Source organism: Anabas testudineus, chromosome 17, assembly GCF_900324465.2.
Source record: "Anabas testudineus chromosome 17, fAnaTes1.2, whole genome shotgun sequence".
Taxonomy (NCBI): domain Eukaryota; kingdom Metazoa; phylum Chordata; class Actinopteri; order Anabantiformes; family Anabantidae; genus Anabas; species Anabas testudineus.
The window spans coordinates 19,981,171-19,993,297 of record NC_046626.1 but is presented as its reverse complement, the minus strand read 5'-3'; the positions used below and the strand labels follow the sequence as shown (position 1 = coordinate 19,993,297).

The 12,127-nt window shown below is 42.9% G+C and overlaps 1 protein-coding gene across 1 annotated transcript in view; it reads right to left on the bottom strand.

Annotated features, from left to right (window-relative positions):
• Window positions 1–9,571, bottom strand: part of LOC113171999 (disco-interacting protein 2 homolog C) — a 128,064-nt gene extending 118,493 nt beyond the window's left edge. The window contains exon 1 of the mRNA XM_026374761.1: window positions 9,365–9,571. Within this exon, the coding sequence (XP_026230546.1) occupies window positions 9,365–9,443 (79 nt within the window). The 5' untranslated portion in view covers window positions 9,444–9,571. The remainder of the gene's footprint in view (window positions 1–9,364) is intronic.
• Between the last annotated feature and the right edge of the window lie 2,556 nt (window positions 9,572–12,127).

Here is a 12,127-nt window from a genome sequence, read left to right as displayed (position 1 = left end):
GCCTCGATTCTGAGATAATGACTGAAAGTCAGTTACAGAGTAATACAGCTCAGCTGCCAGCTGACTGCAAAAACACAGTTATAGTGACTGAAAGGAGTGTGATGTATTTATGTTGGACGAGCCGTACCACAGACCTGCTTTTGGCTCCTTATCACATGTTGAAGTGCTGTTTTAAATTCTATTTGACTCACGGTTTTAGATTCAGTTTGCAGAAAGAGTTTCTCAAGGACGCAAAAAACAAAACACATTGATGACTGAAGAGTTGAACGAGCTCTCCTGCTTTAAACAGACGTGTGTTCACACAGAGTTTATGTTCTTTTTTTCATTAGCTACTCTGCAAAATATGTCAGCTGGCAGCGGGTGAGTCACAGGGCAGCAGTGTTTGATGAAGAGTGTGTTCACACGGTGACAGGAAAAGGATGAAGACACAGGACAGAGTGGCATGACAGAAACCAGTCAACAAAGGTTCAGTGTTCACTGGTACAGACGAGCATGTCAAACACAAAGCCTCCATTGACCTGGTGACGCTACAAGAGGAGGAGGTGGTTTCGGCTTGTTTTCATTTAACTGCAGAAATAATTAAAACAGACTCTGCAGTTAAAAAATAAACTTATAAAAGACCCAGAAAAGAGGAAAGAAAGTCCACGAAGGACACATCAAACTAAAAGATGCATATAAACAAGACAAAGTGCAGCATCGCTGCTGCTGCCAAGGCCGAAAAACAAAACGGGAATCGTCCGACCCCGAGTCGACCACATCAATCACACAGGAGCTCCACATCTCCTCCGCCTGCAGTGGATCGAACAGAGCTGCACTATTTAAACGGATTAAACGGCTTCATTGTCCGTCTCAGGCTGAAAACCGTCTGTGCAGACAAAAACCCAACAGCCTGACTTTGGCCAAGTTCAGCAGCAACCCCCCCCCCCCCCCCTCCCCCCTCCCCCCCTCCGACCACCTCCCAGCGTCTGGTGGAGCAACTCCGTCACCCCCGGCATCATTAATCGTGTGTATTGTTCTCGAAGGAGCTCCAGACACAAGAGTTGGTTAAAATCTGATGAGTTAGAGACGAAAGGAAGTAAATTAAAAACCAAACTTAACGAGTTTGGTGAAGGAGGTGGAGCTAATTAACCACCATCAGAAAATATTCATCACAGCACGGGGGGGGGGGTCACAGACTCGGAGAGCAGCGAGGAAACCCATCGTCTGAGGGAACCTATTTGTGGCGTGTTTGACAAGAAAAGAAAAAGGGGGGGTTTGTTTACCTATCAGTTTCATTTATTTTCCTAGTGAGAGGGCAGCGGAGTTGTTGCTTTCGTTTTTCTTGCTCCCTTCGCCCCCCCGAGACCTCACTTTCTGAGCAGCAGCCCCCCCACGCAGCTTCCACGACAGGCGGGAAGAAAACAGGCAGCAGAGGGCTGGAAGTGTCTGTTTGAGGGGCTTAATGATGCAATCTGGCAGAAACACCACCCGACTCTGCCCCCCCGCTCTGCCACCTCCCCAAATCTCCCTCCCTGCACGCTCCAGCTATGACATCACCTAGCTGAGAAGCAACATGGCAACAGGGCTGCATGCGGTCACTGGAAATGTTTTCCGACAGCAGCAGTTGTGTCGCTTCAAGCTGTCGAGTGGATCAACGACGAGTGACTTCATGAAACTGTTGGAGGTGGAGGAGGATTAAAATCTGTTCTGTATCTGCAGCAGACCTTTAGGAAAAGACAGATAATTAATATTTGTTAAAAGCAACATACATTAATTATCCACTCACTAAGTTATTTCTTTCTACAGCGTCCTGAATCTCTCAGTTTTACTACAGCAAGTGGAAGAACTGCTTTTCCACTCACCAATTGTTTGGCACAGTAAAATATATAAAAGGAATATTTTACCAAGAATCCCTACATAATAAATTAGCTGCCAACAAAAAAACAGGCATGAACTCCAAATAAACTCAGCTGCAGTCGTTCCGCAGCTCAACTCGTTCACTCACCGCAGTCTGGGAATAAACTCAGCTCATTAACTGTTGATTCTGGGAGAAAACGCGACTTTTTACGATCAGAAGCCAATTAGGTGATTGAGGGGCTTTTGCATCAGGCGCTGCCGCCCTCGAAAACAGAAAACAGAAATCTGACATTGATCAGATGGAGCCTGAGCAAATGAAAATGCTGATTGGGGGTCTTCTGATTGCTCTAATGGCAGATGGAGCAGCCGAAGCCCATTAAACGGAGCATCCGAAGGGGTTTTCCGAATCGCCTGAGCAAGCACAAATGCCATCTCGGCTCAGATCATGAAGTGGGGAAGGATAAATACACCGGCCTCATGTCTAATCTCAGACAGGCTGAGAAGAGTGTTGCTGAAAGGTTAAGTGCTTTTTTTATGTTGGAGTAAAGATGAATTTTCTTAAAACAAGCGAACACGTCAGCAGCAGCTTGAAGAGCCGGTGGATCGGTCATTAACGCTCACCCCGAGGCCGTGGGCTGTTTTCTCCACCACTGTCAGCACTGTTAAACTGCAAAAGGGAACTGACAGTGTATTCCAGCTCAAAGCAAACAAATTACCTGACGGTGACCTCCAGACACAACCACACCTACATCTGTTCCTGCAGAGAGCTTCTTCCACACTCGCAGCCGCAGACGTGTGACTGGATGTCAACCTGTCTTCTGTTTGCCTGCTGTGAAGTGACAACCTACAGCCGGCTGAAACAAACGCCTGTTCGACCCACTGACATTTCCAGCTCTCAGATTTGTTGTGCTGCGAGGCTGCCTGAGAGGGCAGATGAATATTTATGCTGCCGCCTCCAGCGAGAAGCCACATGGCTCTGAGACAGGATGACAGCTGATGACAAACATGTGGACTGAATGCTTGGTTTGGAGTCCTGTCAGTTTTTCCATGCAGCTTCTATTTCAACCTTACGCTGTGTTTACACTTAAATTCTCACTTTTTCAGCTTCATTACTCCACTGACTGGTGAAGTATTGAGTGTGTAGCTGCACGAGGCAACAGATGATTCCACAAACGAATCATCAACACAAACGCAGAGGATCAGTTTGGAGCGATCATTTCTAGCTCCACAACTATTAGCAGACGGGCGGCTGGCAGACAGTGGGTGACTCTCACATCACAGAGTCCTGTGTGTGGCCATGTTCAGCCAACAAAAACACGTTAGTTAAGGTCTTTTTTGAACCTTCACTAAACACTCTGAGAGCCTAAACGACTGCAAAACATTTTCCTGATCCTGTCAAAATGTTTGCAAGACAAAACCAGTGCGTTCATCAAATTGGTATTTATAGTGTGGAAGGCTACTAGTTAGATCACCTGAGCTGTATAAACTTTAGTTAGTCTCTCTGTGGCCTTGTTCTGCAACAGGAAAGTGTTTAATAAGGAGGAAGAAGCCACTCAGGGACGATGAGAAGAGCTGCAGCAGGATGATGTATCTGTGGATGAAGGCGGCGTTGGTGCTCCGGGGACTCGGTAGAGCAGCCGTTTCTTCATGATAACAGAACTAACTAAAAAGTTTTACATCCTCTTCTGTGAGATTGTGGTTTGTGATGCTGCGTTATTGAAACGTTCTCTATTCTTCAAACTCAGAGGAGGTTTTCTCAGCTCCAGAGGCTGATGTCACCTCTGTGGATCTGAAGTGTTGCTCACCTTGGTTTTGTTTTTTCTACAACATCCGTGTCGGCAATAAAGCGACAATTTCAGCAGCTATATCTCCAGCGGGAGTCAAACGAGGACAGCGGTCAGATTTACGTCAAGTAACTGCACGTCTGGAGTCCTGAATCAGTCTTCGTATCGCTCGAGGGAGCCAACAAAGACACCAAATATGAATTTATGGCCCTGCTGTGTGACACACGCTCTGAGCCACTAAAGTAGAGCAAGCCTGTCCTCATCCCCACGGGTCATAATCTCCCAGGAAGGAGCAGAGAAAATAACATCTCTATGGCAACTGCCAGTCTAAAGGTGAGACATCACATTGCAGGAGACGTCACGCTGACCACAGGCTGCAGGACAGCGAAACACACATAACCTGACATTTATTCTAAATCTCATCAAGTCCAACACGTCTTCCTGCTGCAGTGACGCCTTTAACTGGTCTTTAAATATAAAACTCAACTACTCCCAGAGGGAAAATGATTCACAAGCAACAGTAGGGGAATAAGCCAGAATCTCCCGTTCTGTCGCACAATTATGAATGAAACTTGAATTAATGAGAGTTTCAGCAGCTAAAATTAGAAAGAACAACTTCTCAGCTGCAGAGTTGGACTCAGTCCCCGCTGACGACACACACCGACGTCCTTTCTATTTATATCACTGAGTCACAGAAAGTCCTCAGGTGTGTGTGTTCGTTAAGATAACTAAGTCGTAACCATCCAAAGGTCTGAGCGCACCCAGGTTCAGTCACCTGGAAGCTGAAACATCACAATGACCCATGTGCAGCTCTCTATACGCTGCTGCATTGACCTATAACTTTTGTATCTATAACCTTTGTGCACAGGCTTTAAATGATGAAAGGAACACAGAAGGTGCACTCTCTGTTGCGTTCAGGGACAGTACAGAGTGTAGGTCAACTGTGTTCTGAAATCCCCCAACCTCAAAAAATAAAAAACAAAACAAACCTGCTTGGAAACGATTCTTCTGTGATATACGACTCCGTTTTCCTACGTGTAAGTAAGAGGAAGTGACTGGATGTTTTATATTTTATAAACCAAACAATTGATAAATTAGCCAAGAAAACAACTGACATATTCATTGATAATTTTTCAGCTTCTTGTTGGCAATAAATGATTTGCTGCATTTTTCTAACTCAAATTAATGATGTCTGAGTTTTCAATTAGGCCGATGTCAAAATCTGTCAAATTAACTTGAGACGTTAGTTGCATTTGTTGAAGTAAGAAATATATATATATATATATATATATATATATATATATATGAAGATGTCCGTTTTTAGCCCATAACTTGTAACTGACTCAGTGAAATGTCACTGGCTGAATACATTAAACTCTGAAGCAGGAGGTTTAGTGAGTTTGGCCTTTTATTAGCAGTAAGAAATACCACGGTTTAGTTCAGGGGGCTGGGACGGAGTAAATGAAAAATTAATCTGCTCATTTTTGAAGAATCTCCATGAACTGTGGACAGTGTTTCTGCTGTTTGCTCCCAGGTGCCTCTTCCTAAAGAGAGTTCATAATCTCAAAGATATTTCCTGATTAAACAAAGTTTCACTAACTAACAACGTAACTAGCACGAGGCAAAGGTCAAACAGACACAGATGTAGATTACTTAGTTACTAACTCAACACAACCTAAATAAATCTGGGAGAATTCTGACTATTAGAAGTCGGTCAAACTTCTGCAGCATGTGGACTTTGTCTGACTCTAAACTGAATCTCCATGTGTTGAACTGTGGATCAGATGAAACAAGGACAACTGGAGACAACAACTATGACCCTTTTACATTTTATTTTTGATTGGATTTGATGTTTGCATCCACAGAACGGCTGCAGACTTCCACAACCTGTGGTAGTTGATGGATTTAAACCATTAACCATCCTTCATTCTGACATCTGAGGTCAGCAAACATTCATCCCTGCAGCTTTGATTTACTGTAGCGTGAGTAAAACTGTTCTGTCGGTCACGCATCAATCTGACAGTTTTTCTCAACACACACAAACATCCGAGTTTACACCATAATCTCCTCTGGAGATAAACAAACAAACAAAAAACAAGAGGAATAATAAAAAATAAAGTGTTTGTCTGCCATCCTCTCAGTATGTACCGGGAGTCTGAGTTTCCACCTGTACCTGAATGCAGCATGGATTTAAAACTAAGTTAGGTCCCTGTGTCAGGTAATCAGTGAACACACGTGATACCAAACAAATACCAGAGAAATTCCAGATTCACACAATGTATTAACAGACGATTATGTTGTTTCACTTAACTTTTTATTTGTGGTTCATGAAAAACAAATGTTTCAAATTCCAGTGATGAAGGTTTTTTCATCAGACGGCTGCAAATCCACAATCAACCACTAACGAACTAAAATCTCCTGAATAAAACCAGCTACTGTCAAAAATGTCTAATTACAAATGTCACTTAGTTGATATATAATCAACTGTTTAACTATTTTATTCTAATCCTTCTTTCATTCAAACAGCGAAACAAACAGCAAACAGTTCTCTGCAAATGAACCCGTTTCCAAAAAGACTCTCTCCAAACTGGAAAACCAGCTGAGAACCCAGTGAACCGAGACAACCTCAGTTTGGTGAAGTACACCGTGGGAGGCGACCCTACAGATCCAGGAGGCCGCTCAGGCCTCGCTTCACATTTGCAGCTATTCTCGGAGCAAAAACACAGAATCCGTGGTCCGGAACACGGCGGACTAATCAAACACGGACACGGCTGCTCGGCCACGGACACAGAGATCTTTTCAGGATCTTATCAAATATAATCATATAGAAATTAGTTATAATAATTAATCAGAAACTTAATTATTTCATCTCCACCTGTGCTGTTTGACTGACAGGCTGGTGAAGAGAGAGGTGCATCAGACACAACACGGCACAGACGCTGCAGGTCAGATGGGGAAAGCCTGGGGTGTGTTTCACTGTGTGTGTGTGTGTAATCTGCAGGGTGTTGAGGTGGACAGCTTGTTATCTGGGCTGAACTGCAGAGCTTAATATTCAGCCAGCAGCCAGATTAGTTGAGGACAACCTGTCAGTCTGTCAGTCTGCAGCTGCAGAGCAACACAATGAGGGCGACTGGTGTAGCTGTGCCTGTTCCTCCATCTATGTGAGGACCAACCAGGAGCCTTGAGAGTGAAGATACAGCATCTTAAAGAGCTGAACGAAGAGTTTAATCACTACCAACAATAATCACAAGCTACAGTCTTTAACTTTGCAACAAGCATCAGAAACCTTTGTGTTTACAACGTCCTATATGAGATAAGACTTGATTTACAAAGCAACAAATGTCCCTGAATGCAGTGCAGAAATGAGCCGGATGACACAGCTGACGTTTCCCTCTTTCTCCTGCCATCACTGTCTTGACCTACACATGTGAGCAACAGCTGGATGCTGCAAATTCCACTCTCATGTTCACATCTGTGCTCTGAGGGCTGTTGAAAGGCATTCTGGGAAATGTAGGAAGTCTCTGGGTTGAGAGAAAAAGAGCTCATCACAAAAAAAAAAAGTGGAGCTTGTGAGTGAAACGTGTGGTTTCAGATCCCAAACCAAACATCTTTACACATCTGTAACGAGACAGTCAACGCACAGCAGCTTCTGTGGAGCTTTAGAGAGGAATTACATTACTTTAAGTAAACATTTGATCTTAAAATAACTCCTGGAATGCACCGAGGTATCCGGTTTATTGTTTCCCCCCCACCTCTCGTGCTCCAAAGGAGATTTCATTTCTGTTTGAAGACGCAGCTGACACATCCTGTCCCATCATCCCCTCTCCCTGTGAAATGAACCCACGATTTCAAATGCGACTACCTCAAAGGAGTCGACACGTGCAGCCCAGTGAGGAGGATGTTTTCCACCTCCTGACGGTGATTCAGCATGAAATAGAGGGGTTCCTGTCTGCAGGACACATGCGCCCTGTGAAGCTGTAGTGACACCTGATTGCTGATAATGCCATTTTCTGCCACTGCTTCCCCTGCGGCGCGGGGCTTCAGAAAAAAGGAGGGACGGTGCTCGGAAATTGAAAAATTAGGTCAAAGTCTGCGGGATGCGGGGAAGCATTCGCTGCCACCGTGCATTTACAGCGTCAGCTAAGCATGTAAATAATGCAACGGGGCATCTGACCCCATTTCCCTCAGACAAACTTGTTTACATTGGAGCAACTCTGAGCTGACAGATCACATGAATAAGACGAATAAGGACGTGTGCCACCTTTTTTCATCATTCTCTACTGTATATGTCTGCATTTCTCTCAGTTGCATCTGCAAACCTGCCTTTGCAGCAGCAGCAGCAGCAGCATTAGAAACATTAAAATGCAACGTGCGCATTTGCAGTGAGCTGTTCAAATCACTCTGTGCCTTTCTCTTCTTTCTCCATACATGGCTGAGCCCAGCAAAGCCTCCAGACTCCATGAGAAACAGGGAAAACACTGCTCACAGGCAGCTGAAATATGACACTATGATACTCTCCAGGCTGAGAGTGAGTCTGCAGCAATGTGACATATCAATCTGCAAAAGAAGGGGAGGCGGAGGAGGCGGAGGGAGCTAATGAGAAAATCAATAGCAAGGCTGCATTTCAGCATCTTGCAAAAGAAGTCAATATGTGATCTGCTGTTGTGGAAAAAAAAAAAGCTGGAATATAATAGAAAGCCTTCATCCTCTTGAAAACGCTGCCTGGCTGCAGGATGTCATGTGAAAACTGTGTCTGGCAACAGCTGCACGCTCTGTGCACATAATCTAAGCAGCACGCAGGGCTCTGCTGAACGGGGTTTTCCAATATGACAGCGAGAAAAAACTCTCCCACAACAACTTGGTATTGACAAACCCAAAGACACAGCACTGCAGCGCTCCCGTGATGGTCCCACCGGGGGCTTTAATGTCCCTCTGGAGCTCAATGAAGACTTCAGAGTGCACTTTATATGTAGTGTTTATCTCATATGACGTCTAATAATAGAAAGATCAGTCAAATAATGCACATCGATTGGCCATAGAAATAATGTAAATGTTGTTTGGTTTCTGTGGAGACGTCACTTCCAGCTTCATAAACGTTTGTTCTCTCAGTGTGTCACTAGATGGGAGACATATGAAGACTTCAGCACAGATGGTGAATTATTATTCATGATTATTGGGGTTACGTCTGTGCTTTGAGTTTAAAAAGGCTCTGGACACTTGTTGATGTCATTTTGTTGATCAGAAAATAACAAGAGCTGCAGATGATGATGATGATGATGATGATGATGATGATGATGATGATGGGGTTCACATGGGGCTTCATGCTGTTTCAAACCTGCTGCTCAGTGATGACAGTACATGTTGTTGTGTTCTTAGAGCTGAGTTGAGCAGTTTCAGTCACTTTGAGCTCCTCTAATGTCCAAACAGCTTTAAATAGTGTATTTGTACATGAGAACATCATGAGAACATCATGAGAACATCATGAGAACACAGTCACCAAAACACCACCAACATCTCCTGCATCCGAATCACCTGCACATAAACCAGGACAGTCATTATGGCTGCGTGTGCGTGTGCATGTGCGTGTGCGTGTGCGCGCTGGATAAATATGGACTTGAACTTCAACACTTCTCCAACTCTGGACCTGTGGGTCCTCTCTGCAGCAGCAGCAGCAGGAGGTGGAGGAGGTGGAGGCGCGGAGCCCGGCGCAGCCGCCGAGCTCCGCGGCGGATTCAACTACTCACCCTCCGATAACTCCAGCTCCAGCTCGGCCAGCTTGGCCCGCACCTCCGCAGGAAGCGGCAGCGGGTCCCGGTCCGCCATTCCGCCGCTAGAAAGCGATTTAAATCTCTGTTTCCCGGATCTTGAGCCCTGTTTTCAGTCTCCAGGCTTCTCTCCAAACCCCCAAAATATCCAAAGTCAGTCAGAGCGGGTCTGCGAGTGTCGCTGTCTGTGCAGCAGCAGCCGGAGTCAAGTGGGACGGAACCGGACCGCTCTGCATCCGGGGCCGGATTTCAGAGTAAAGGTCCAACTGCACCCAGACAGCAAGCAGCAAAGCAGCAAAGCAGCAAAGCAGAGCTACTGTTTCAGTAAATGACTTAATTAACTAATTAACTAACTAATTAACTCTTTAAAACCAAAGATTCACTAGTACAAACTTCTTAAATGAGACATTAGCGAGTTATTTACTGTTTTCTATAATACTGTAAATCACTTTGTATTTATTTCATAATAATAATAATTATATTATTATTATTATTATTATTATTATTATTATTATTATTGTTATGACTTTTCTGACCAATCATACATCAGATACTATTCAAAGGTTTGTCTGAGAGATGCACTTGTTTTTAACAAGTATGTTTTATGACATCAGACTGATACCACATATGAACATTTTAATGTTCTATTATTTGTTTTATCTTTGAAAAAGATAAAAGAATTACATTTAGCGTTCTGTAAAATTATAACACAACTAGTTTCCTAAGGTGTGTCCTTTTATTTTGAAAGCAGAACTCGTTGCACTTCCGGTCTGATCTTTGTTGGTTGTATCCAAATTCATGCTCCTCACAGGTAAAATCCTCTGGAGGTGACTTTGAATATGTATATATACATTTTTATTGAACTGCTTCTGGTTTATGTTGCAGAAGCTTTAAGACCCAGACAGACAGAAAACCTTTGGAGCTGTGGAAGCAGTGAATTTCTTTCTAAATACTGTGGTAACAAAAAGTAAGTGAACTAGTTTCAGGTTCCTTCAAATTAGCAAACAGACAAAAGATTAAATGATCATATTAAAGATAAGTGTTATAAGAACTGTTTAAGCACCTTCAGCAGTAATAACCTGAAGCAAACTGTGGTTTAAAGCTGCAGCAGCTTTGGACCGTTCTTCCACCCAGAACCGCTTCAGCTCAGACTTGTTCCAGTCACCAACAATCTGCTGTGAACTTCTCCCTTTAGGTCATTTTGTGTCTGTGAAGTCACTGTGTGGTAGATTTACTTTAATATTCAGGCTCATAGTCCTGTGGATGGTTCAGAAATCACAGGAAATGTTTGCACCTTGGAGTAAACACTCAGCTGTACATATTATTTCTATATAATATCAATTATAACAATAATAATTATTATTATGATTATTTGACGTTGTATTGGAACAGCAGTGGTGCAAATAGTAGTAAGTTCCTAAGTTACCAGTACAACAGTGTAGAAATACATAAAATACTAGTAACAAGTGGAACTTTTAAAAGTGTGACTAACGTGAGGTGGAATATCATCTTCAGAGGAATGTGGCTGTTTAGGATAACTGGAGACGATACTGGAAAAACACATAGCGAAGATTTAGTAATAGCTCACTACAACCACCATCATCATCATCATCATCATCATTGTGGTGATAATATCCAGAGTGTGAACACGCTGCCATCTTGTGGTTTTCATCAGTACTGGCTGAAGCAGAAGAGATCTTAAGTTTCCCACACAGCTTTGATTCAGATGAACACATTTAATAATATATTCTACCTTTATCCTGGTCTTTTTTCAGATTTCCAAACAGCAGACACACGTGACTCTGCACTTTTAAACCCATATTTCATTATTTGTCTTTATTCAGACAACAGAAGAGTCATGTTCAAACCAGAACATGAAAAACACTAATTGTTCACACAAATCTGGAAAAATAAACCCGTCTAAAGTACAACTGAACACAGATTTAACTTAAAGGACCAGTTTGTGGGTATGTGTGACCAAACATCATCCTCTCGTATTTTATATGTGTTTTGATTTAATTCCACAGTGATGTCAATTATCTATTTCAGTAATTGAACTATTTGTATTCAGAACAGCTTGAGGACGGATCTCAGGTGATCTGCATCTCATTTACCTCAGTTTAGCTTCAAGTCGATGACTTTCAGCGTCCGACTCCTGCAGAGGATTAAAAACGCTTCAAAACAGAAAGATCTCAAAAAGTCCGAACCTCCAAACAGCTGGGTGTTAGTGTGGGTTAGAATAAAAAGAAGTTACAACCTAAAAGCAAGTGTTAGCATGCTAACATGCTAAATTAAAATGGTAAAAATGTAAACATTAGCTTGCAGGTATCCATAATCACTCATAATGCACATATATGCATTAATATATAGATGATTACTGGGTTTTTATAAGCTCACAGTACTGCACAAAGGTTTTAGGCACTAAAGTAAAGTGTTTTCAGAAAGGTTTTAAATTGCTGGTCAATTAGCCTTATTTAAAAGACACCAAACAGAATTAACCTAAATTCATTGGCCTTTAAAAGAGGAACAATTCTCCAAGATTAATATAAACACAGTTTTTCCTGATACTGTGCAGAGTTCATCATGTTGCAGAACGAATCGAGGATCAATCAGACAAACGAGGATCTAAAAAAGTACTTACAGCCACTCAGAGTTCTTACTTCGCCTCTGGATTCATGTAAACAGATCCAAGTTTCAAGAGGCATTAATATGCATCTTGTGTTCAGATGTTGCATATAAACT